The sequence below is a fragment of the Leuciscus leuciscus genome (assembly GCF_965113295.1).
Source record: "Leuciscus leuciscus genome assembly, chromosome: 20".
In the NCBI taxonomy this organism is placed as follows: Eukaryota; Metazoa; Chordata; class Actinopteri; order Cypriniformes; family Leuciscidae; genus Leuciscus; species Leuciscus leuciscus.
Window position 1 is genome coordinate 30,367,983 of NC_138744.1, and position 27,615 is coordinate 30,395,597.

General features: G+C 39.2%; 1 protein-coding gene and 2 long non-coding RNA genes across 6 annotated transcripts; all 3 read left to right on the plus strand.

The window, feature by feature from the left end:
- The first annotated feature begins 109 nt into the window (after positions 1-109).
- arnt (aryl hydrocarbon receptor nuclear translocator) lies at positions 110-27,615 on the plus strand. 4 transcript variants are annotated; one of them, XM_082150302.1, is made up of 21 exons: positions 110-653; positions 8,115-8,187; positions 8,889-8,927; positions 9,042-9,089; positions 13,251-13,464; positions 15,096-15,309; positions 15,392-15,494; positions 16,459-16,524; positions 16,597-16,682; positions 16,792-16,868; positions 18,338-18,472; positions 19,203-19,277; positions 20,082-20,233; positions 22,301-22,423; positions 22,585-22,666; positions 23,801-23,840; positions 25,186-25,282; positions 25,367-25,553; positions 26,080-26,263; positions 26,346-26,491; positions 26,961-27,615. In XM_082150302.1, the coding sequence occupies exons 1-21, from the start codon at positions 635-637 to the stop codon at positions 27,045-27,047; spliced, it is 2,247 nt and encodes a 748-aa protein (XP_082006428.1). In that variant the 5' UTR covers positions 110-634; the 3' UTR covers positions 27,048-27,615. The 4 variants fall into 4 exon arrangements, with proteins under 4 accessions (XP_082006428.1, XP_082006430.1, XP_082006429.1 ...); XM_082150304.1 differs by having other exon boundaries at positions 26,083-26,263; XM_082150303.1 differs by having other exon boundaries at positions 22,304-22,423.
- LOC309484244 lies at positions 6,280-7,663 on the plus strand. Its single transcript, XR_014200771.1, has 3 exons — positions 6,280-6,533; positions 6,572-6,877; positions 7,079-7,663. It is a non-coding gene; the product is annotated as an uncharacterized lncRNA (long non-coding RNA).
- On the plus strand, positions 20,240-21,498 carry LOC309484287. The gene is made up of 2 exons (XR_014200823.1): positions 20,240-21,236; positions 21,289-21,498. It is a non-coding gene; the product is annotated as an uncharacterized lncRNA (long non-coding RNA).

A 27,615-nucleotide genomic window follows, 5' to 3' on the forward strand; every position in this document is an offset into this window, starting at 1 on the left:
GTTTGCAAATACAAATGTATCAAACTGACCAGAGATTGAAATTACGAAACAGTTATGACGCAACGAAGCCTCGTTTACTGAAATCACGTGACGTTGCCAGTTTGATACACGGTCCGAACCACTGATTGGAAACAAAAGATTTGTAAAGGTTTCGAAGTTTCATGAAACAGTGTTTCGAAATTCGCCCATTATCACTACCTCTAAGCTCGTGTGTTTCAGTCTTTTTCTTGTTTAGTCAATGGTTTTCACTCAGCAAAGGCTGCTTTGGACGCAGAGTGGCGCGTCTAGCTTGTGCAGAGTCTCTAGTTTCCTCTTCTGACGCGTTTCTGCTGCTTACTGGAAGATCACAGGCGCCATCTTGGATCAGGGGAGGTTTTTATACTGGAAAAAGTCAAAGAGCAGAAAAGAAAACCAACTATTATACGTCTGCAAACCCGTCCGTTCGGGCCTGCGGTGAGGATGACACTCGGTTTAAATTCATGACATCGGTTTTAAAGTACTTTTAAAAGACTCGAACGGAAGTAAAACCGCACTGGAAAAAGAAACAAACATTGGACAGGGAGATTTTTCTCTGCAGCTGGGAAAGTTGTTTTGTATTTGTTCGCTCGCAAGAGAACACATTTACCTCTAAGATATGACATCAGCTAATCCAGGTAATGTATAAAACACATTTTTACACGATTATGCTGTTAAATGTCTGAGTTGTGCTCGTTTTGACCATTATATGCAGTTGGGCTGGTTAGCTCGAGCAGCTGTTAGCTCGACTGTTGTGATGTAACGTTAGCTAATAACACAAGCTCATGCAGTTAATACTGGAATAACATGTGCCGTTCGGGTGATTTGCTATGAGAAAAGTAGCAAAGAGCAACGAGATTCAGTAGCAAAGAGCAACAAGATCGGTGACAGTTTGTTCTGACACTTGTAGCAGTATGTGTGTGTGTTTATGTATGTGTGCTCGCGCTTCAGCTGTCATTCACACACAGGCCCAAAACAACATTCCCATGCTCATGATGGACTGAAGTACAGGGATATTTGTGTTGATCTTTATTCAGGTCAGCTTTACTTATTAAGAGCTGTATTGATTTGTTCTACACAACAGCATCAGAGTGTTTTCAAAAATGTGGGACGGTTAATTATGTTTTTGATAATTAAATGACGTTATTACTAATTATTAGAACGTTCAAAAGAACAGCATTTATTAATAGATAAATAGAAATCTTTTGTAAAAGCATAAATCTTGTCATAAATTTAATGTATCCTGAATAAAATAATTTATTTAAAAGATCTGACTTATATTTAATTGATCTGTCCTGCAGGTACAAGGGTTGGACAATGAAACTAATGCCTTGTTTCGACCTAGGCACTTTTTTGACAGTACAGTTCAGTACGGTACGCAATTTTTAGCCGTTTTCATCAAGCGTGCCCAGGGGGGCAGTCATTCGGAAAAAACTGAAGCTTCCCCGGGGGCCGCCATTGATTAGCAGACCATCACCTGCTGTTAGCCATCCATTGACTCCCATTCATTTTGGCGTCACTTTGACAGTGAATAACTTTACATCTGAGGCATTTAAAGACTCCATTTGTCCATTATTTATCCAAAATGTATAAAAGGCTCCATTACCTTGTATCTTGTCAACTTGTCAGTTGGGGCAGTCATGGCCTAGTGGTTAGGGAGTTGGACTGGTAACCCAAAGGTTGCTGGTTTGATTCCAGAGCCGGTGGGAAATGACTGAGGTGCCCTTGAGCAAGGCACCTAACCCCTAATCGCTCCCCGGGCGCCACACAAAGGCTGCCCGCTGCTCTGGGTGTGTGTATCCACGTTTGCAGTGTGTGTGTGTTAACTACTCACTACTCTGCTCCTAATGTGTGTGCATTAACTTGGATGGGTTAAATGCAGAGGTCAAATTCCAAGTATGGGTTTACCATACTTGGCCGTCACGTGTCACTTTCACTTTCACTTTCACTTACGTTATGGCCCCGTTGAAGCAGTTTTTGTAAAAATAGGCTAACGATTGCGTCATAACCACGCGACTCTCTGTCGCACAGTAGAGAGATTACCGTATGGACAGGAGGAGAAGCTCGCGGGCAATTGGGGGGACGTGGAGGCAAAATGACAAAATAATTAATCAGAATACTTAGCAAAAGTTGCTCCTGCTCCTAGCTCATGGACACCTCCTACTCACACTCTCCGTCTCTGCAAGTTTCGGAAGGGAATGATTCTGATTTCTCTTGGCACAGCTACTTGAAGACAGACGGGTTGCTCACGTCACATCTACGTCGTCAAGCTCAGTTTGAATCTGTCCAGTACGCTCAGCCATCAGGAAGTGAGTGCTTCTAATTGACTTCACTTTTCTCCGTTGAATCCAATGGGGTCGCTGTGTCCATTTCTTTTACTGTCTATGAGCGTGCCGCACAAGCCCTGAAAAGTGAAGCCAAAGCGTCTCAATCACCCCCCCTGGTCCTAGTATAAGTCATAAGCCCCGCCTCCCCGTGTTATTCAGCGGGACGTAAGACCAACTAAACAATTAAATTACATTTCAAATATCTTTTTTCCAACGGTGGTTTCTTTCATTTGCTGTCGTTTTTGTCACGCTGATGTAAGTTCAAGTGTCTGTTTCAAAAATAAGTTGGTTTTTAGTTAGTTATGTGATGCTATAAAAACGGTGGTGTAACGCTGTGATTGACAGGTTCTCTGAGCGAAGTAGTCACTGAAGCACCAACGGACATTTTTTTTCGGGATCTTCGGAGGACTGAGGAGATTGTATTTACTTTATTTTAACAAGCCTCTTGTCGTACTGCAATCAATTTTTAAAAAAGTGCACTCAGGGAGAGTGCATTCTGCGAGAGTGAGGGCGGAGCGTTGATTTCGCGGCTTTACTTCCTGCTCACTACTGCGCAGATCTGGTCCCGAGATCGCTACGGTGCACAGTGCGCAGACTCAAGTTCCAAGATGTCAGCGCCATATCGGTACACTGGCGGCTTCAGTTCTCACCAATGAAAGAGAGCGAAGGGGCGTCGTCCATCTTTTTTTACAGTCTATGGTTTTGATTGTCAGAAGTTGTGAATGGTACCCTAATTCCGAACCGTACCGTACCACTTTTTTGGGACCCTTCCTTTGGGGTATCTGACACAGTAGTCCTGTAGGCTACTAAAGGGTGGAGCTAGACTCACTGCAGAACTAGGTAATTTTTCCGGCGGCGATAATTCGATTTGCATGCTTGTTTGTTTTCCTCGAGTGTCTCTCTCTCTCTCTCTACCAAAGAGACTTGATGACCACTCTCGGTTCCTTAGCGTATAGGAGGAGTGAACCCTCTTGTCAGTTGCATGGTGTTTGTGTCGGGAGGCGGCGCCGCGGCGCTTGTCAGTCACATGGTCTTTGTATGGGAAAGCGCCGGCGGGACTGCTTGCGGCGACTGCCGGGAGAGAGAAAAGACGCTAGTTGTGAGTTGGAGGGAAAAAAAAGAAAAAGATGTAATTGGTTTCAAAGCCAAACGCGATCCAGCGAGCCCGATCTCATGAAAATGCGTATCTAGGCTATACCATTTCAATATTGATTTATACGCCAAAAATAGTTTTTGCGTGCATATGATACGCACTTTATGGCGTGTAATACGCACGCACTCCTCACCCCTAATCCTAACCAAGTATTTTCAGTGCGTAGCATATACACGCAATAAAGTGTGTCTCCGTCTTCCCGACAGTAAGTTACACAATCACTCGGGCGTTTAGTCGACAAACTAAGGCTTTTTAAAATTTGTTTACAAATGTCCTAAACGGCAGTTTTGCCTGTTATGGAATGTATCACTATTTATGTCTGAGCCTAATGTTTAATAATTTTTGAAGTGCAATTTTGTTTACATCTATTTATTTATTGTTTTTGGTATTTATTCAAGTGAATTTTTTTGTTAACAGACACTGAGAGTCCATTGCTTTTATTGTTTTTGGTTGTTTTGTTCATTTTTTGTGGACATTTAAAATGTTTTCCGTTTTCAATGTTTAATATTCTTAAGAAATAAAAGTTTATAGATCTTTGAAAAGGTGTACCTGCATTATTATGCCATTATCATTATATTAGATGAAAATGGTCTCGAATGACAATATTATCGTTTATCGCAATAATTTCTTGGACAATTTATCGTCCAGTAAAATTTGTTATCGTGACAGGCCTATGCAGAACTGTGATTGGTTGACAGAGTATCGTCACTTGTGCGGGCTACAAGGGGATTGACAACACAAAAGGTGCCATTTTTTTAACACAGTTAACACAATACCCTTTCTTCTTGTGACAGACAGCCACATGCCGAGAGGCAAGAACAAGATCTGCTGTATGTTCTCCATTGTTATTTACTGTGTTGCTTTCTTCTTCTTCGCGCGAGAATGACATCGATTGCTACTTTCCGCCATACACCACGCCTATAAGGGTACTGTTGGCGTTGGAAACACAAGCCAGATCAGAGTTTACCGTCCCAAATCGTACTGAACTGTACTGGGGCCGATTGCTGGAAGCTGTATCACTCGATACCGATCACCGATTATAGTATATTTGAAGCCTTCTATTTATCATGTAGCATTATTTATTAAACTATATTTAACAACAATGAACATTTAAATATTACAATTAAGAGAAGACAACGTAGCATGAATTGACAACTGTGTATTTATTTGCAAGCAACATGTCCAACATATTAACTTAGCAGTCTGTGCTTGATTATTGGGAACAGCTTAAGGGCTTGACAAATACAACAAACTAACAATAAATACAAATAACTAACAACTTCCACATCTGTATCTATCTATAACTTTAACTCACTTCTCAGGGCAGGCCTAACTAGCCAGGCCCATTGCAAGTTCACATCTCTTGGGATGTCAAGAAGAAATGCAGTTGACACTAACAGAACCACAGCTGGCTTTCGCATCATGAGTCAATTATACATTCTGGAGTAGTTGCTTTTTTCTGGGATGCTCAGTCAGATTTTGTGGGCATTTTTAGACATGGGACATGTCACTTGTGAAACTAATTGATGTTATGTTGTCCTTCATAAGGCTGTCGACACATACACTGTGTGGTATAACTGCGGCAGGCACACATCAGGGAAATATTTACGCCCTGGCAGAGTGTAACGTGAATCTAAATAGGACATGAGTCGCCGGAACCCTTCGTCTTCCACAATAGACTGTGGCTGGTTATCTAGGCAAATGAATTCCATTATTTTTGTCTGATATTTCTTTATGCTTCTTACTGTCCCTGCTGTAGGGTTGCTGTCTTTGAAACGAGTGAGTGGCGCTTGAGTTGCTGAACTGTCTCGCTCTCTCTTAACGCTAGCTAACTTTGAAAACTGCTCATATTCCTTTACGTGACTAACCTTCAAATGTCTGATGAGGTTGGTGGTGTTAAAATGTTTTGCGTGCTTTCTGCCTCGTTGGATTTGCTTGGTACACACGTTGCAGATTGCTAATGTATTGTCTTTTTCACACACCTTATAGAATTGCCAGACCGGTGAAGCCATTTTAGCAGCGCAAGCTTTGCGTCATCTGATCGGCTCTTCTGGATCGGCCTTTATAGAGACCGATTGTGATTGGTGACCGATCAATCAGAGCACCCTCAGTACTCTATTGTACCGTACCGCTCGGTGGAAACGAGGCATAAGGGTGTTCACACTTGGCATGTTTGGTTCGATTAAAACGAACCCTGGTGCGATTGCTCTGTTAGGGTGTTTTCACCCCTGAGAGTTAGTTTCGGAACCTGGTGCGTTTTGGTACATTTGGTACACATTTTGGTACGCTTTGAAAGGTTGCCTTGTGAAAGCGAACCGAATCAAGAAAAAAATGCAACAATGCTCACATTCAAACCCTGGTGTCACCAAACAAGTGGACCAAGACCCCTGAAAAGATGGATCTCCCAAACCATCACTGATCCACCCTGCGCTCCACTCTGGGCAGCAACAGTCTGTGTGTTGAGCCACTTTGGGGCTTATCCACACTGTGACTCCCATGGGTGTGGGAAAAACAATGAAGATGGACTGGTCAAGTCACATTTATTTATATAGCGCTTTTTACAATACAGATTGTTTCAAAGCAACTTTACAGAGAGAGATAACAGGAAAATAATGCAAAAAAGTTTGTTTCCAGAAGAAAGAAAATAGTGTCATAGTCCAGCTTAAGTAAGTTCAGTGATATTTCGTTTTTGTTTTAAAAAAGTTATTAATTTAGTTCATTTTTTTATATATATATATATATATATATAGCTAGCCGCAATGGAGTAAACCGTAAACCGCAGTCCTCCTCTGGCCAATGAACGAATAGTGTATGATTATGATTCACAATAGATCAGAGAACAAAACATGTTTCACATGTTTCCCAAGATTTAAATTGTCGGCACCATCGAAACTGATATTTGGCATTGGCATGAGTGACCAAATGTTTGGCTTTAGCTAATTTAGCTATTGATCCGCTAATTCAACCTTCACACTCTGCTCTTACTGATGGAATGTAAATTCAGTGAAGATTGGCCACCAGGCCGCATATATATAGATGTGAAACCTCCCCAAAAAAATTATGTATAGATATACAGTGTTTTTTTTTCTTGGAAATACATCTGAAAAAAAGGGTCATCTTATATTTAGGGTGTAGACTTTAACATGTCAATAATACACCTGCAACAGTAGGGAGCGCCAAATGAGTGTAAAACGAGTGTTTCCGCCCAGGACTGATAAACGCAGCGGAGTCATTAAACAACTCTCATTAAGCAGCCAAGAAATACGATGTGTCAGCGGGTAATGTTAGAAGATGACGAGCCCAAAAATGCTAACAGTCAAAGAAAAGCTTACCATGGTCCTAAAAGCGGCTGCTTTGGGGAGGTTGATGGGCTGTTGTGTCAGTACGTGGCCATAACCCAGGGTTTCTCAAACTCGGTCCTGGAGGGCCACTGTCTTGCACAGTTTAGCTCCAACCCTGATCAAACACACCTAGCTGTGAGTTTCTAGTGATCCTGAAGACATTGATTAGCTTGCTCAGGTGTGTTTGATCAGGGTTGGAGCTAAACTGTGCAAGACAGTGGCCCTCCAGGACCGAGTTTGAGAAACCCTGCCATAACCAGACCCATTATCCAGCCGAAGGCACTGGATAAAGCCAAAGAGCTGAACATACCCACCAGCAAGGCTCATCATTTCTTGTTTTGGCTGTGCGCTTGCCTGTAAGTTTCTTAGAATTAGACGCCTTGAACAAGCCTTGTTCTGGGCTTTCCCTCCGATTACAGGGAGAAACTGCTGTCTTTTCAGCACTAGCCTATGTGATTGGCCTAAGGAAAAAGCATTAATATCCCTTGGATCAGATAGGTAATGTGGATCAAACACCTGCGTTTTTTGACATGCCAACATCTTCACTACATAAAAAGTTGAGAAATCAGTCATTGTCAAATCTAGTGGAAATGAGAACTACTGGTTATTTTTATGGTATGCCATAAAGTGTTTATTTTTAAATGTGATTGTTGGTATATTTTACCAGTATTTACCATTTCCTTCAATATAAAAATGTAATATGAAAAATATACAATATGAAAATTATTTTCAAATAAAATAATTGTATATAAAAAAAAAAGACAAGATTTGGCCCTCAAAAAGACTTTTCGCAAAAGGTAACATCTTGAAAAAATTTGGAACAATACAGGTGTCTTCGACTTGAAGTGTTGTGCAGACTGATCGTGACATCAAAGTACCGCGAAAGTGATTCGAAATCTTTTTTGAAAGATTGAAAGATTTAAAAGTCTGCTCTCTAATCGCTCTCACAGTACTTTGATGTAATCGGTCTGTGCAGCACCGCTTCAAGTCAAACACACCTTATGTACAGTATATGTACCTACCGTGTGTTAGGCCTAATATATATTAAACCATATAGGCCGATTCCACAAAAACATCATGGGATACCAAATTACCCTATATATATATATATAAAAAAAAATTTTGCCTGGTAGATTTAAAAAGTGACACTTATTAACTAGATCTGGAGATGAAGGCACATACAACTTTATTTTATCTTTACCCTCTTTATATACAGTATATATATATATATATATAATTGATAGTTATCAGTCCTGCTCTGTGTGTGCTGTATTTTAGATATGGCTGAGGTCTCTTCACTGGCCATGGCCACACCAGCTGTGTCGAAGGCCAACAACAAGCGACAAGCCAGGTAAGTCTGACTGAGCCGTCTCTTTAAAAGATATAAAAGTACTAATCATAATTAAATTAGTGCTTAAATATTTCTGCTCATGTTCAGTTGATCTCCGCTGTCAAAAGGATCATTCTGTTGCCATTTTCAGATTTCTTTCTTTGGAGCTCAGAAGGAAATAACTTGTTGAGTGTGCAAACAAGCTTTTTTCCATATAGTGGAATTTAATGGGCATTGAAACCTTCAAGTTCCAAAAAGGAGAGAAAACACCATATACACCTGTACGCCAGTGTCCTGACCGCATTAGGAAGAATGATCATTTTATGGTGCTTTGTCATGCTTTTTTTCGTCTTTGGAGCTTGACAGTGTACAGACACTTTGTAATTCCTTTGATTGATTAAGAGAACCTTGAACATTCCTCTTACCATGTTCTTTAAGGGTTTCACTGTGGAAAGAATGTCATAGGGGTTTGGATGATTACTGCCCCTTAATATGCTTCATATGTGAACGTAACCGAGGCAAATTCACAGGAATGACATTTTGGTTTTGGCCAACAACAGTGTGCTTGTTTATTCAGTGTCTGTGGTCAATGATTCAGTCGTCAGTGTGTTTTGTTCTGGCCGTTGATCCGTCTGTCAAGTAGGCGGAGAGATATGGGAATGTTTGAAAGCCTTTGCAGTTGTGCAATATTACTGACTAATGTGAATTTCCCTGTTTTCCAGCTCTGACTTTGAAGATGATGAGGGAAGTAAATTGTTCAGGTTAGTCATGATATGTGACTCAGGGGTTTTACTTAGCTGGAACTTTGAGCCGTGTGTCTTGTGACTGTGTTTAACAATTTGTCTTTTCTTTCGTTCTGGCTTCTCTTTCTTCAGGTGTGATGATGACGGAGGTGGATCGAATGACAAGGAGAGATTTGCCAGGTATTGATTGATTGAAATCAGAGTGCATGAAGTACAAATATGGTAATCTGATCCTCCGTAGATTCTCAAGAATCTCTTTAGGCTAATCTCTGTTATTGCTCAAAGTTGACTGGAATTGCCTAGATATGCTGGTCAAGTTTCTAAACACTCTTCCCGTCATCTATTTTTTGGCCAGTCAGATAGTCCTGACCCAAACTCGTGCCTTTGAATGAGCCTTCATTGCTGTATCAGCCAGTTTTTAAACTTATTTTAAATGTTAAGTCTTCACTTATTATTTAATTGGACTGTCAAAGTTAAGGACAATGTACACAAAATGTAATGCATAATAACTTTTTATTTGCAAGATGATGAACTGGATGCCACTCCCTGAATTAAACATGCAATATAATGAGACAATATATGACATGTGAAAGCATACTGCTGTTTGACACATTTAAGGCAAGACACTACAGGCAAAATCATAGTTTATTTCATGCACTGGTCAATTTTTTGATTTTGGGCTATTTTGCTTTTAATTTGTCTTCTTTCAGACTAGTGGAAAGATAACATCCAGATGCACATTTAAAGGGGCTTTCGCACCGGAGGAGCCTTTTCATAGTTCCTAGAACTATTGGCGGAAGTACCCGTTTTTTGTTCGCACCGCAGGAACTAGCAACTATTTTAGTTCTAGGATCTCTTTTAGGAACTAATGTTGCTCCTACTTCAGAGTCGGGTCTAAACCAGCACTTATAGGAACTACCAGTGACGTTAGTGATGCTGATTGGCCGAACGCACGCGAAACACCAGCACCCGCCATTTTTTAAAAAGCTGTGTAAACACACAGATTATAGCCTATATATTTACTCCAGAAACTAACTCTACGAACATGGGAAACAGTGATAGATGGACCTCTTAACCTTTAAGCTAAGGAGAAAATCCAACGCAACTTTGAGGGGACCAAGAGAAACATGATTATGTATTTCTGCTCAGCAACACTGGACATCAACCACACGGCATACGCTAATACCTTTTCATATACTGTCTTTCTATGTATGTCTGTCTATTCTACTGATGGTGCGAATGAAACCAGGAAAAGTTCCTAAGAGAACCATAAGTTCTCGGTTCCTAGAACTACCCGGTGCGAAAGCCCCTATTGTGTTTATTTTATTACACTTTATCCATTTGTGTCGGTTGATTTCAGTTAAAGGTGTTTTTTTCACATTGTACACATTTAGCACTGCAGTGCGGGGTTAAAATTGCAAAAGAGATGCTAACCCGGGGTTTCATAAAAGCAGTGCTAACCCTGCTTATAAATGACAAGTGTGGAATGGTCCTTTACCCAGGGTTAAAAGCGGGGTTTAGAACGACGATAACCTTGAAATCTACAGACACAAACAGATAAAGTGTAATAGAATAAACACAAATGTGTATTTTAATGTTTTCTTTCCACTAGTCTGAAAGAAGACAAATTAAAAGCAAAATAGCCCAAAATAGCAACTGACAACCAATCGTGTGGCTCATTTACATGTGCTTTGGACAGTCACGGAAACATTGTATAAACAGTAGTTTCAGCGTTTGAGGGGGGGGAAATGTGACAATTGGAGTGAAGAGGAGATTTTCATTTACCTTTATAGCCTGAAAAGTCCATTCAGGATAAACTTGATTGATAGTACAGTTGGCAATATATAAAATGAGGATGCGCAATGCTAGAGCCTTTATGTAAACTGGTTGCGTGCTGCATTAGCCCAAACAATGACACTGACACCGCAAATATGCAAATAAGGTTATTAACCCAGGGTTTGGGAATGCACCGCAGGAACTAGGAACGATTTTAGTTCTAGGAACTCCTTTTGGAGGAACTAATGTAGCTCCTACTTCAGAGTCGGGTCTAAACCAGCACTTATAGGAACTACCAGTGACGTTAGTGACGCTGATTGGCTGAACACACGCGAGACACCAGCACCAGCCATTTCTAAAAAGCTGTGTAAACGCACAGATTATAGCCTATATATTTACTCCAGAAACTAACTCTACGAACATGGGAAACAGTGATAGATGGGCCTCTTAACCTTTATGCCAAGGAGAAAATCCAACGCAACTTTGAGGGGACCAAGAGAAACACGATTATGAATTTCTCGATTATGCATTAGTCCAAACATTGACACCGCAAATAAGGATATTAACCCAGGGTTTGGGAATGTGCAGTGTGAAAAGTCATTTTATGAATACCCTGGATTAATTGTTAACCCTGGGTAAATTATGACCAGTGTGAAACGTAAAGAAAGGTTACCCAGGATTCGGTTTAGATTGACCCAGGGTTAACTATTTCAAGTTTGAAAAGCCCTAATGAGTTTGTTCTCTTGCACAGAGTCAGAAATCTCCACTTTAGTAGGACTTACATACACCAAACTTTGTTATATTCCAATCTATATTCTGAGAGTTTTTATTATAGTTTGTTCATATAACATTCGTCTGATTTGTTAAATACTTTAAAATATGGTAAAAATGTTTTTATTTCTGCCTGTTGAATGTATTTTCTGACAAAAAGGTAATGTACTATGAATACTCAACTAGGGAAAGTATGGTGATATCTAATTAGTTGTTACACTATTCACATGTAGTGTCTTGCCTTAAAAGATTTGTTCACCTCAAAATGAAAATTTCCTGATAATTTACTCACCCCAATGCCATCCAAGATGTTCATGTCTTTCTTCAGTGGAAAATAAATGAAGTTTTTTGAGGAAAACATTTCAGGATTTTTCTCCACATAATTGGCTTCAACGGCAACCAGAAGGTTGAAGTTCAAATCAATGCCGTTTCAAAGGGCTCTGAAGTGCTTCAAAGGGCTCTGCACGATCCCAGCTGAGGAATGGGGTCTTATCAAGCGAAACGATCGGTCATAAAAAAAAAAAAAAAAAATGTATATACTTTTTAACCACCATTGTTCGTCTTGTGCTGGTCTGCGACGCGCCATGCATTGCGTCATCACGTTGGAAAGGTCACGCGTCACGTCATCTATACAAGTTATTTGTCTGTGTACTTCGGTTCAAAAAGGTGGGGAAGGGTGAAAAGTTCCATCTCATTTTCTCTTCCAACTTCAAAATCGTCCGACATCTTTGTTTTAATTTATTATTATTATTTTCTTCTTTTTTTTTCGTGACCTTTCCAACGTGATAACGTAATACGTGGCGCGTCGCAGACCAGCACATGACGAACAATTGTGGTTAAAAAGTATATACATTTAAAAAAAATTTTAGACGATGACTGATCGTTTGCTAGATAAGACCCCATTCCTCAGCTGGGATCGTGCAGAGCCCTTTGAAGCACTTCAGAGCCCTTTGAAGCACTTCAGAGCCCTTTGAAACGGCATTGATTTGAACTTCAACATTCTGGTTGCCGTTGAAGCCAATTGTGTGGAGAAAAATCCTGAAATATTTTCCTCAAAAAACTTAATTTATTTTCCACTGAAGAAAGAAAGACATTAACATCTTGGATGGCATTTGGGTGAGTAAATTATCAGGAAATGTTCATTTTGAGGTGAACTAATCCTTTTAAAGCCCTGATATATTTTAAGTGAAATCAAAGAACAAACATGTGTGATGTTATTTTGAACAAAATCTGGCCAAACTGAAAGTATTTTGAAGTTTGTTTCGCTGGGTTACTTTAAACAGCTCTCCAGCATGAACTTTCCACCTTTGAACTGCAACTGGTCCATGATGATTGACCTTCGACCTTCCTTTTACCCCAGATCTTTGCAGAGTATATTTGGACTGCATACTGTTTTACTCAGTATACAGTATACACTGTGTAGTATGCAGTAAGTTGTAATCTAGTATTTAATTTTGAACGCAGCCCATGAGTCTGTCAGTGTCTTACACTTTATTTCAGGTGTTTCTTCTGTCCCTCTCTTCTTTTCTCAGGCCGTTTGAAGAGGCTTTTTCTTTCAGCTTTCATGAGATCGTTCATACACATTTGTTTATCATGGAGATGCGAGTGTCGTCTCATTTGAGGAGCACATTGATGCAGTCTTTATTTGGTTATTCATCCATCTCTCTTTCTCTTTCTCCTCCTTGTTTGCTTGTTGTTGCTTTCTCTCGACCTTTCTCTGTTCCTGCTCTCTTCTCCCCACGCTTCCATGCACTGCCCATCTCTCATGCTCCTGCTCTGACCTCCTGACCCCAGGGAGAATCACAGCGAGATTGAGCGGAGGCGGAGAAATAAGATGACCGCTTACATCACAGAGCTGTCAGACATGGTGCCCACCTGCAGCGCACTGGCACGCAAACCAGACAAGCTCACCATCCTGCGCATGGCTGTGTCACACATGAAGTCTCTCAGAGGGAGCGGCAACACCAGCACCGATGGAGCCTATAAACCATCCTTTCTCACAGACCAGGTCCGATATGATCAATGTAGATTACTCATTGTATATACAAATAAGAACCAGGCGTCGGATTCACGAAACATTTTTAAGCACAACTGCTATTTTTCTTGAAGAGACTTTCAACCAGTATAACAAAAAGTGTTAGATGCCTACCCTTCCTTTAAAGGGGTGGTATAATGCCTTTTTCACAAGATGTAAAATAAGTCTTTGATGTCCCCAGAGTGTGTATGTGAAGTTTTAGCTCAAAATTCCCCACAGATAATTTTATGTAGCATGTTAAAATTGTCACTTTTTGAGGGTGAGCAAAAACGCACCGTTTTTGTGTCTGTCCCTTTAAATGCAAATGAGCTGCTGCTCCTGCCACAGAGGGCGGAGCTTCAAGACCTTGTGTCCTTTTACCTCACACAGTCACACACTGAAAATGTCAAAAACTTTTAGCCTTTTATGTTCAAACCAGAGTCAGACAATGATGGAGAGACTCAAGAAAAAGTCTGACAATATGTAGAAGCAACAGGACATTTCTGAATGGTTAGTTGATGAATTTATTTAGCTTATGTGTAGTATCTTCTAGTCATTAGCATATTCTGTCATGATAATCTATAAATCGCATTCCGAGGGGAGGGGTTTATGTAAATTTTAAGGTTTGTGATGTCACTAACCCGGGAGGAATGTTGTGTAGTCTCTACCAGCCGTTTGTTGTAGTCCTTAAAAAGCAATTTCTTTAAAAGAAAATATCTCTCTTTGCTTTGAACTTTGAGCGTTGTAACTTTGCAGATGTTGTTTTTGCTCAAACAGCAACATTACACACTAACTAAAGTTAGAAAAGTGAAATCATAATCAACTACCCCTTTAAAAGAAGTATCAGAAGAAGTATCTTTTTTCATACGCATTCTGTGTGAATGCCCTCTTAAGAATGTTCTTATCTTTTTCTTTTACTTAAGACATAAGAGAAATTCAAATTCTTGAAAAGAATCATCTTAAACATCATTGTAAATAACCTCTTAAAGCTAGGATAACCTCAAACTTGTCTTTAATTCCCTATGCAGCCCCTAATGCAGGGTTGTCCGCTCCTGCTCCTGGAGGGCCACTGTCCTACAGAGTTTAGCTCCAACCCCATTTATACACACCTGAACCAGCTAATCAAGGTCTCACTAAGCATACTATACTATAAACTTCCAGGTAGGCGTGTTGAGACAAGCTGTAGCTAAACTCTGCAGGACAGTGGCCTTTCAGGACTGACTTTGGACACCTCTGCCTTAAATGGACACGGTGAAGGAAGAAATATGTCAATGCTTTTGCGTTCTCTCGCAAATGTTTTGCATTCCCCGAGAACTTTGCATTCACTCGCAAAAAAACTAAGTTTTGCGAGAGAACTTGGTTTCTTGGGGGAACAAGTTTTGTTAGAGAATGCAAAGATTTGGGACCTTGCAAAACTTTTTTGTTCCCCAGAGAAAGTTTTGAAATGCATGTTTTCCTCCCATCTCATATTTTTCCACCACCATGTCTCTTTAAGGTCTCTGTAAATTCCTATAGGTACGATGTTTAATGAATTTAAGGGGTTGTTTCAAATATTAAGCATTACATTCTAAATTCTGTTAAGGGTTTCTCTGCCACCAAATATTTATGTAGCTTTCTTACTGCAGGAGCTGAAGCACCTGATTTTAGAGGCAGCTGATGGTTTCCTGTTTGTTGTGTCATGTGAGACCGGACGCGTCGTTTATGTTTCGGACTCCGTCACACCCGTTCTGAACCAGTCACAAAAGGATTGGCTTGGTTCATCACTGTACGACCAGCTTCATCCAGACGACACAGAGAAATTCCGAGAGCAGCTTTCCACCAGTGAGAACAACAACAGCGGTAAGAAACGGCTCGACTTCTTTCATCTTTTCTCTTGTCAGTCTTTTCCTGTTTAAATGGTCCTCCTCTTTTCTGACTTTAGGTCGAATGTTGGACATGAAAACAGGCACGGTGAAGAAAGAGGGTGGTCAGACATCTGTGAGGATGAGTATGGGTGCACGCCGCTCCTTCATCTGCAGGATGAGGTGATGCATAGGGAGAACAGACAGACCTCTTTTAACCCTATAAAGCCTGCTGTAATATATTTGATACACAAATTTCTAAGCCCTCTAATTTATAAACATGATCAAAATTTTGCTGAAAAACCTGTTGCACACAATCTACAACATGCCTTCTGTCATCAGATTGAAGGTTTATACTTTTTAAGCAAGTAAAAGGCCTTTTAGTATAATTGTAACATGAACACTTTCTGGAGTGAAGCAACTTTACTTGATTATACATGCATCATTTTTTTGAAGGATGTTAAAATGTGAGTATCAAATATGATCCATCAGGCTTTTGAGGAGTTTATTTGTTCGTCTCTCAATCATCACTGTATTGCATTGCATTATATGTTTTAAAACTAAGCATTCAAAAATCATCTCACTTGGACATATTATTGGGCGATATAGAGTGACGACTGATATTGGTATCTGCTATAATGATTTACAGTTAAAGCTATCAGAATTTCATCTTACTTTTTAGCCATATAAATATCAACATCTAGAAGAAATTGCAGAGTTTGGGCCTCTGAATAAAATTGAAGTGTTTTTTTCTCCTGATATATGAGCTCCATATTCTAACTGTATCATACTATACGAGCCATAAAAGCCTGATTTATCAGATATGTCACAAAACATATTACACATATGCAAACATTTAAAAAATATTTTTTTTTTGTTCCATTTAAAAAAAAAGAAATATCTTCCTGACTATTTCATATGTCAGGCTTTAGATGGTTATGGACACAAAAGTATAAAATATTAGCAAACAAATTTTTGCTCCACATATTCAATTCCTATGTAGACATTAGTACTACACAACTCAACTAGAATGTCAAGTTATATATTGTTTGCATGCACGAGAAATAAGTATATTTTTTGGAAGAAGTATTAAATCTTAATATCAAAATTTCTCAAATGCTACATTGATTGTAATGTGTGTGTTCAGATGTGGAGTGTGTCCAGTAGAGCCAGTATCCATGAACAGACTCCACTTCCTGAGAAGCAGAAACAGGTAAAGCATCTCTCTGTCTGTAGATCTCAGTCCACAAACAGACATAGATAAAGATCATCTCTTCTTCTGCAGGAATGGATTGGGTCCTCCTAAGGACGGTGAACCGCAGTATGTGGTTGTACACTGCACAGGCTTCATCAAATCCTGGCCTCCTGCAGGTGACACAATACACGGCACAATACACAGGAAGACCCTATTGTTCACTGATATTACAGTCAGAAAACAGCTGGAACTGATATCGTCCTTTTAACTCTCTCTTTCTTTCAGGAGTGACTCTCGCTGAAGAGGAGGCTGATAATAATCAGGGAAATCGTTATTGTTTAGTCGCCATTGGAAGGCTACAGGTGCTCTTTCCCTTCCATTTTATTTAAATTTCCAATGAATTAGTTTAGTCACATTTGAAGGAATAATTCTGTCATAATTTACTCTCAACTTACCTCATATTATGGAGAAGTTTAGCAGACTGTTCATGCTGCTTTCTCTTCACTTTATCTGTAAAAGAGTAACATCAACATTCTACTAAACATCTACCTTTGTGTTCAAAAGACGGTCATATGGGTTTGGATCAAAATAGGGTGAATAAATGATGACCGTGTTTACTTTTAGATGAACCATTTATTAAATGTCTCATTAATGACCAACACCTCAAAAAAGACTAGCTCATCTAAAAATGAAAATTCTGTAATTTTTGTATTCACCCTTGTGTCGTTCCAAGCCCGTAGACTTTTGTTCATCTTTAAAACACATGAAACAAATTAAATTGAACTAAATTCAATGAAACCTGAGAGATTTCTCTCTCAATTGAAAGTCCATTCCACCAAAACTTGGGCTTTTATTCACATAAACATTGATCAAAGCACATACATAGAGCTCATCAAATATGGAAAATCTAAGCTCAAATAAGCTTTCTTGACGAGTGAGAATCAATGCGGTTTGTTCTTGCGTTTGAGCTTCCATTACCATATTTGATGGGCTCTATGTGAGTTGATCAATGTTTGAATGTGAATAAAAGCCAATAATCTGTTCAACATCTGAACAGACGCGGTCGCTTTATAAGACTTGGTTTAGACCAACTGATTCATATTTTACAGTGTTTTTTATGAACGTTTTAAATCGTCAAGTTTCGTTTGTGTGGACTTACAATGTTGGGACAGATTTTATCTATTGTTCGATCCTATTATGCTTTTCCACTTTTCAACTTTAGTTAGTGTGTAATGTTGCTGTTTGAGCATAAAAAGATCTGCAAGATTACAAAGCTCAAAGTCCACTCCAAAGGGAGATATTTTATTTAACAGATTCCACTTTCCATGAACTACAACAAACGACTAGTTTGGACTACAACGCAATATTTCCAGATCTTATGATGTCACAGTGTTCCTCATTTAAATAATCCCCGCCCACGGAATACGCAGAAAGTGGACGAGGCCTGGTTGAGCTGCTGCTATGTCAAAGAGAGACATAGCACATGTCGTTTTTTCCACAACGTTTTCAAAATTCATTTGTTTGACCTTCCTAAGGCTAATGAACTTAGAGTGGTTAATTTATTTTAGACACTGTTCCTGAACATCTCCCCAGACTGGGGAGAGAGGTGCTGTAATAATGTAAAATATGTGAAAACATAGTCTAGTACACCCCAAAAACAAAATCAAGACTTCATAAAAGGGCATAACAGGACCCCTGTAATATGTGTTTCAAAGATGAATGAAAGTCTTATGGGTTTGGAATGAAATGAAGGTGAGTAAATAATGACAGAATAAAAAAAATGTGTGAACTATCCCTTGTAGTTCCTCTCTGACCTCTGTTTTTCATGCAGGTCACCTGTTGCCCAGGCGACAAAAACATAAATAACATCAGTGTTCCAGTGGAATTTATTTCCCGCCACAACTGCCAGGGCATGTACACCTTTGTGGATCACCGCTGTGTAGCAACAGTGGGCTACCAACCTCAGGTGAGCCTCAAAAGCCTGAGTCAGGCTGGACCTCATGGCCAAAGGAAGTCATTTCTGAAGAGCAGGGTGTTAAGATGCCTCTGCATTTCTTGAGTATAGCTGATCAGCTTCAGGTTTTCATTGTATGAACATATTAAAATATCTATAAAATTGTTTTGGAGGGCCGAACTCATTGACTGAAACTGTGACGTTTAATTAGCGCTTCTCCAATGCCGAGTTTTGACGGTGTCAGTGTCTATTTCATGCATGCAACGTGGATTTACTGTAACAAGTAAACATGCCAGCCGTGTGGACGCCAGGGCTGGGTTGACAAGAACGATTTCTAGTTTTTTTATTTTGATGAACTGAGCTCTTTTAGTCTATTCTGTTTTCTGCCATCTAATAATATATGCACTATATTGCATATTCATTGTATTTTTAATTAACATGTCTTCATTATTTAATGAAGCAAGTTACAGCCACCTTTTAAATGGTTACATTTCATGACATGGAAAAGAAAGTTAATTATATAATTGAAAAGTTGATATAAAAACTTCTTTATGTAAATTTTAAATGTTTACATGTACAGTTTTTATTTGGGTGTTGATTATTAAATAAATTGGATGAATTCATTGATTACTAAATAAACCTTATTTTCGGTTTCAGCTAAATGAAAGCTATAATTTTGGTTTGGTGTTTCAGTAAACTATTAATTTCATTCACTAGTGTTTTGTGTTGTTATGTGACACAGGAGTTACTGGGGAAGAACGTTCTGGATTTTGCACACCCAGAAGACCATGGCTTAGTGCGAGACAGCCTTCAGCAGGTGTGTGGGTTTGCGTGGGACATCACGCTGAAATATTCAACACGTTACAACACTGTAGAAAATTGTATGATCGTTAAGTTATGACAACGTGAAACAAGCAATTTCAACTTTTTTTATTATTCATACAAGATTCAACTAATTTAAATTTTAGTCAGTTTAATGTAATTTAAGTTGAAATGACTTAAACATCCAATTTGATTTAAAAATTTAAGGCAGTTTTTTTTTTTTTTTTTTTACAGTGAAGTTATTCTAATTCAGATATTGTATTTTATGTGCATGGCTAGACATTTTTGCTTTTATAAAATGGCAGCTATAGCATACGCCAATGTTCAATACATAATTAAATGTATTATTAATTACAATCAACACAATATGGCATATGCCATGTAAATTGGCAAATTTCAGTTAATGTGCAATTAAAGATGTGCATGTATTGGCCATTAGATCTGAACATATTCTTTTCATAACACACTGTAGCTTTAAGGCCGGTCACACTAAGGATGATAGCTGTAACGATAAAGATAGTTCTGAAAATCACTTTCAGAACGATTTATTTCCAGCTGATGAATGATGAAAACTTTAGTTGAAAAAATACTGACAGCCAGTCAGAATCCACCCTTACTTTAAAGAGCCTGAGCATTTAAAGCCGCAGACGACAAAACTGCAGCGCACACTTACGACTGGTGTGGTGGACGCTAATATAGTTATTGTTATCTTTATAGTTATAGATCTTGATTTTCATGGGCCTTAATGCTGGTCCTTAATCCTTTGTGTACGTTGATAATCCTTTGACCCTCGATGTAGGTGGTGAAACTGCGAGGTCAGGTGCTTTCGGTGATGTTCCGGTTCCAGTCTAAATCCCGTGAGTGGATCTGGATGAGAACGAGCTCATTTACCTTCCAGAATCCTTTCTCTGAAGAGATCGAGTACATCATCTCCACCAACGCCAATGTCAAGTTAGTATTGAAATGCATCACGAAAACACAAGACCAGATACACACACACAACAGCACCACACACACTTGAAGGTGATTAATTACACTTGTGTGAACTGACTTTATTAAAAAAAGTTGTTTGCTGATATTATGTGCTATGATGATGCTGTGTACATTGTGACCTACGTTTTGAAAGGTTTTTGGGGCCACTGTTTAAGTGCCGTGACATGCCAAGCCAACAGCAAATCTGTCGGGTCAGTGTTTGCCACCCGTCGGCTGTAGTCGGGCTCACACCTGTGGTGGCAACTCAGCCGATTCAGCGTGTTTTATCTGCATTGGTGAGAGATATCACTCTAAATTGGCTGTTCAGTTTAGCAAAAGAATCAGTGCAAAAGCGAGCAAGTCAAGATGACTGGTCTGGTTTTACTTCGTCTTCCCTGAGCATCCCGATATGCACATATTTTCTTAACAGCCGCCTGTAATGAAGAAAGTGATGAGCGCAATTGATATTCAAAATGGTAAGAAAGTGCTGCTTTGTTTAAATCCCTGTTTCGTTTTTCCTTTGTGAAGGACAAATATAGACTATTGATGCCTGCTGATATAGACAGGTATGTCCTCACACACATGCTAGTGGACAGTCGCCCGACGTGGAAACAACAGTCGTCTTTTGTAGCCGTTAGTTCTTTTGACGCCGGCTCGGCTTGATGTGTCACGGTCTTAACACTTTCAGATTGTTTTAGCCTCATGTTATTCAGTGTTGTCTAATGTAGAGAATGACTTCATACAATGTATAAAAGTGTTTTTAAGATCCAAGGTTAATTCCTGTTGAGGTAATCAAATGTAAATGTATCAGTTTGTTTGAAGGCATGTGTTTATGTCTGGGTCTCATTTCACCCCAAAATAATAAAAAAGACATATAGATAATAGAATTTTTCTATATAAGAAACTATGTAGATAAAGACAAAGAATATAAAGAAAACTGTGCTTCTTTTATGTATTATGATATAGTGAAATGTGACATTTCGTGACAATTAAGCATATTTACCTCATTCCCAATTCTCCTTAATGTAATGCAGAAATATATTTGTTATTTCAGTTATTAACACTACCATGGAAATATTTGGAGTCGGTATGTTTTTTTAAAGTCTTTTAGGCTCACCAAGGCTGCATTTGTTTGATTTTAAAAAACAGGAAAATTGTAAAATATTATTACAATTAAAGAACTCTTTTCTATGAGAATAATGTAATTTTACAGTGCAGACTGTAATTTAAAATGTAAATTATTCCTGTGATTAAAGCTGAATTTTCAGCATCATTACTTCAGTCTTCAGAGTCACATGATCCTTCAGAAATAATAATAATGATGATTTGACGCTCAACAAATATTTCTTAATATTATCAATGTTGTGGTGCTTCATATTTTTGTGGAAACCATAATACTTTTTTTCAAGAAAATTCAAGAGAACAGCACTTATTTAAAATAGAACTCTTTTGTAACATTATATGTCTTTTACTGTCAATTTTGGTTAATTAACTTACTGAATAAATAAAAAAAGGCTTACCCCAAACCTTTAAATGTTAGTTAGTCTTATTTATGCTGATTTAAATAGTCATTACAGTAATAAGAAGTTCCATTGTGAGTTACAAACAAAAATGTACATATAAATTGTTTATTAAAGGGGCCATATGATGTGATTTCTTCTTTTCCTTTTTCTTTAGTGTGTTATGTCGCTGTTAGTGCAAGTATAAGATCCACATATTTACAAAGCTCGAAGTCTCAAACCCAAAGAGATATTCTTTATAAAAGTTAAGGCTCAGCCACGAAATAATGTTCTTTTTAGGACCATCATATGACCCATTAAAACTAAACACCTGGACACAATTCACAAAGAGAATTTTAGGAAAATGTGCTTAATTTTAAAACACACATTTTTTATGCAAAACATTTTCACATTTGTTTTTGTTTTTCGGGGTGAACCATGATTCAGACATGCTTTGCCTAGATTGAGCCGTATGTGTCTGAGAGCGAGCGTGTTAATTCAGCTCCACTCTCTGTCTTCCACCAATCCCTCTGGTTTTACGTGACAGTAGAGGTCCGAATCAGGATTCCCTGTCCCCCCTTTCCTCCCCGGGGGGGTCACTGCCCCCTTCACTGGGGCAGAGCAGTCCTAACTGCCCCTCCACACCCAGCCCAGGTCAAGGCACAGCCAGGTGAGAGCAGTGGGACTCTCTCTCTCTCTCTCCGTGTGTCTCGGGTGACCCTGTCGGTGGTAGATTAACCAGCATGCTCTCTCTCTGGTGTTGGCCGGTGGTGGGTTTGATGGTCATGGCGGTAGGACTGCACTGACATCAGTGTTGTTTCTCTTCTTCAGGCAGTTGCAGCAGCAGCAGGAGTTAGACGGAGGGATCGGCAGAGATGCAGCCTATGAAACCAATCAGGTGTCTCTTCCTCAGGTGAACACACTCTCCTTCTACACCAGTGGTTCTCCAACTCGGCTCTGTGTTGTCAGAATGTGTGTTGTTTCATGAAAGCACCAGTCGACTGATTATTCAATTCACAAGTAAAAAAAAAAAAGGTCACACCTTAGTTGTTCGTAGGCATTTTTGTCGTTGGTAACACATTTTTATTAGTTTTTAACTACTGTGTACTTGCATTAAAATACTATTGTTAGATACAATGTACTTATTGTGTTGATGTTGTATTGCAAACACTTGTTCTGCTATTGAGGTGGATGCGGTTACCCGGTTAGAGACCGGTTTGATGGTATGGGTAGGTTTAGGGTTTACACTTTATTTGAAGGTGTCATTGTTATGGTGTAATTATATATTTAAATACTGAGTAATATTAAGCAACTACATGTACTTACTATAGGGTTAGGGTAGGATTAGGATTTGGTTAAGGGTTAGTTGCATGTAATTATGCATAATTTACTGTTATTAATATGGTAAGTACATGTAAAATGTAACAAGGACACTGTAAAATAAAGTGTTACCGAGAACGGTCAACAGTGTAATAAGACATTAATTACAGCTGTGATTACATACAGGTATTTTTTCAATATAAGTACAATGTAAAAACATGTATGTATGTACACAATAAGTGCATTGTATCAAATGATTAATTTAAATGTTAGTACATAGTAGTTAGATGCTTAATATAAAGTGGGATGTTGTTTAAAGAAATGTTATAACACTAACTTCCTTGAGGTTGTAACAATAAAATTATGCACTCGTGAGAATTTGTGAAATGGTTCAGAAATGACCGAACAGCCTAAGAGGGTGAAGTAATTACAAAACATTAATTTATGATGTGAACCGTTTGTGCTCTCACTTCAATAACAGAACTCCACTTAAAATGTTAGTCAGTTTCTTCACTAAAAAATTATATTACTTTTTCATGATCATCATCCTCTCATAATTTCCACTCTCTCTCTAACCCTAAAATGAAACAGGCCTTGTTTTTGTTACAGTACCTTTAAGATTGTATGTAAATGGTGAGCACTATCATATTTGCTAACCTGTTCACATAGTGAGGCGAGTTAACAACACAACATAATGACTGTCTTTCTCCACCTGTGTTTCTCTCAGGTTCCAGTGCAGACTGTAGGAGTAGTCAGTGCTGATCACAGTAAGACCACACACACACACACACACACACACACACACTCACAAAACTGGGGCCCGTTCTTCGTACCTCGCTTAATACATCTGAGATGATTTGACAGATGCTAGATCTTCTAACCTTGATAACTGATCTCTGGCTAATTTGGTTCTGCAAACGAATGTGCAGATTTGATTAAAATATCTGGATTAAGTCTGAGATTACTGCCCGTTCTTGTGTTCATTGGAAAGGGTGGATATATTGATACTCAAAAACATGATCAGCAGTGCAGCGATTGCCTGACGGCAAGACAGCAACGTAATGACATCATATTATAAAAGAACATCACACACCTGACAGAAAACTTGATGAATTTCAAAAACTGACTGTGCTTATATTATGATAGACTACACAACATTATAATATATATATAATAAAAAAAAAATAAAAAAAATACCTTTCCCTTCGAAACACCACTTATCAGGCTTATGCTACTCTGAATAATACCTGAACTTCGTATTTTGAGCACTTCCTGCGTTGTTGTTGCTCTTGCCTCTTTATGATGACTCGCTGAATTTAGTCCTAATTTGTAAGTCGCCTTGGATAAAGGCGTCTGCTAAATGACTAAATGTAAATGTAAATAATATCATTATTATTATTTTAAATTATTATCGTCCCTGGTTCATTAGCTACTCTTGTAAGAAAGTTGCAGTGGCTGGGACAGACTTTTAAGTATAAACTCCGCTTAAAAAGATGCAATCTGGTCCAGTTTACATAAAATAAGATTTGAGTTTACAATACAAAAACAGGTTTGAGTTGATGGACCTGTTGCCATGACAGCAACTCCGGGATGAGCTTCGAAGAACCTAACAATCAAACGTCAACCGTAAAATCCAGATAACGGGAGTAATCCATGTATGAAGAACAGACACATTCAGAATCAATGGATTCTTTTTACTTTGCCCCATAAAATACATTAAAATAATAAAATTAGATAAATAAATGTATGATATTGTATTATATTACTTTGAGATGTTAATTTCACCTCAAAATATATATGTATGTCATAATTACTTTGTTAAACAACTTTTACTTTTGGCAGTTAAAGATCTGATCTGCTGTTTAGTGGCTATGTTCAGACCGCAGGCAAAAGTGGCCCAATTCTTTTCTATTTGCGACTCGGATCCCTTTTGTGAACAGCACAAACCTCATGAAATCTGATTCTGATTTGGGTCACTTCCATATGCGGTACTAAATCAGATACAGGTCTGATGTTTTACAAACTTTGGTTTCGATTGGGTTAGAAATAGAAAAATAAAAAACAGTGTCTCAATTCAGCGTCAGTGATTTAACACGTCTCTGTCTCTCTCAGACTCTAAGGCCGTGTCATCCAGTGCCTCCAGTGGACAGCAGGTTTACCCACCAGCAGCGTCTTTCCCCAGTACTGCACGTCCCAGCGAGCCCTTCAGGTAACACACACACACGTCATCATTATCCTGCTGTTGGCATGGTCTTGCTCACGCTCCTCTGACTGTGCTCTTCTCTGTTCTCAGGTCAGCAGCGATGACCCAGCAGATGGTGCCGGTGTCTCATTCAGCGGGTCAGATGCTGGCACAGATGTCCCGTCAGAGCACGCCCTCTGGAGTCCCCGTCAGCAACAACAGCCCCATTCAGGCCCCGGCGGGACCCTCAGCGCCCCCGGGAGTATGGTCTGCCACACGACCTTCCTTCAACACACAGGTAGACATTTCATGCCTATGGGTGGGACAAGAATACTGCAGGGGGGCGCAAGAGATCAGCAGAAAAAAAGTCGTTGCAACGGCGTTCAAATGTGTGAATAGCGGTTAGCGCTCTTCCTTTTTTATATATTGGTGATTTTTATATAAGCATCGTGTAATTAAAAGTTCTGATCTACTATTTTCTCTTAATGCTATATCAATGACATTACAAAGTGAAACTACTGCAGGTGCTTCATTGCACGTTTTTACATTTAAAAAAAATCTTTGTTTTTATTGGCAGCATATTTTTTTAAGGTTTAAAGGGAGGGCGTGACCAAAAGAGTTTGAAAACCACTGCTGTAGGGAGGAGCGTGTTTTTTTTTTTGTCCGTTTACTGTATTTTTGACTGTTTACTGTGTTTTATGCTTGGTCAAAAACCATAAAAAAAAATTATTATTCCAAACTTTTGACTGGTAATGTATATAATTGATTCCTTCACTGTACGTAGGGTGTTAATGCCCATTTTGTTGTAAATGCTCTTTGTCCAGCAGGTGGCAGGTCAAGTTGGGAAAAGTCCGTCATCTCAGTTTAACATGGGTGGTTTCAGCTCTGCCCCAACATCTTCCACTTCCTCTTCCTTTGGCCAGATGGGCGGAGCTTCTGCTTCAATGGCAAACGCATCAAGTTACCAACAAATAAACAATCACACAAACCCCTCAACTAATGGATATGGTAAATATTTTGCAGCATATTTATAAAAATAAACCGCTGTCCCTGTTCCAGCTCTCAGTTTTGCTCTTGCTCTTTCGTTTAGGTGACGTTAGTCAGATGGCAGCGCAGTTCAGCTCCAGGCCAGCAGAGGGAGTTACAGGGTGGCAGCAGTGGCAAAACCAGCCACACACGCAAGGGACTGCAGACTCACACCTGCAGTCTCAAAACAACCAGCCAGAGATGTTTCCAGTGAGTGAGGAACACACCCAAGTTTGATAATTTACTGTATGCTTTACCTGTACGCCACAGCTCTCAAATCACATTCACACTTGGACATATTCAAACAGGTTTGATGTCAGAAACAGAAAAAACACTGAAGCAAGGGTTGAAGTCAAGGCTGTCACATGACTTAAGCCAGGGTTCCCACATGTCTTAAAATCAGGTTTATAAAATGGAAGGTCACAAAAAGACTTAATGTTCATAATTAAACATTATTTATGCAGCATTATGCATAAAATCTTTTTTCAGAATTTTTTTTCAGAATCTTTGTGCCATTTTCATTGTATGTGTAAGAGCAGCATGAACATTCTGCTAAACATCGTCTGTGTTCCACTGACAAAATAAAATCCTACATGTTTGGACTACGAGTAAATGATGACGGGATGGTCATTCTGCACGGTTTATTCCTTTAACATCCCTCTCTCTTTCTCTTCTTCAGGATGTTCTCTCCATATTGGATCAGACCGGCAGCTTCGGGAACGATGACTTCGGAGAGATGCCCATGTTTCCTCCTTTCCCCGAGTGATCCCTGTTTTCTCTGTCAGTTCCTTCACTCACTGTTACTCTCTTATGTGCCATTTCTTACTCTTTTAACCAAATGGACTGCAGGGTCGGACAGAATGGAGGCACAGGGGGATCTAGAGAAAGAGACGGATGTGTTGTGAGAATGGAAGTTGTAAGCCATAATGTGAGGATACAGGAGGGAGACAGAGACAGCGTAGCGCACAGACAGACAGGCGTTGTTGAAATGTGTTCACTTTGAAACCACGCACACTTGCACACTTCTAGCACAAGCGGTCCCAACACTGTCTCTGCCGTACACGCACATACTTTGATTTTTTGCTGGCGAGGAGGAGGGTTAGTTTGCCCTATAAACACACACACACACACACACGCACACAAAGGCAGTCTCGTCTGTCTGTCTCTGACTGTGATTGTGTACTGATTGCACTGCCTCTTTTCTAATGCCATGTGACATTTTGATCCCGATGATAAAATGTGTCAGTAAGTCGTTCAGAAATACGTCCAGATCAGATGTGTTGGTCGGGTTCGTTGTTGTCTGTAAAGCAGAAGCTGAGGCATGTTTTTTTTTT

Coding starts and splice junctions, on each gene's coding strand:
- arnt (XM_082150302.1), top strand. Junction 13,465..15,095: donor CATCCTTTCTCACAGACCAG/GTCCGATATGAT, acceptor TTCTTACTGCAG/GAGCTGAAGCACCTGATTTT. Junction 26,492..26,960: donor ACCAGCCAGAGATGTTTCCA/GTGAGTGAGGAA, acceptor TCTCTTCTTCAG/GATGTTCTCTCCATATTGGA.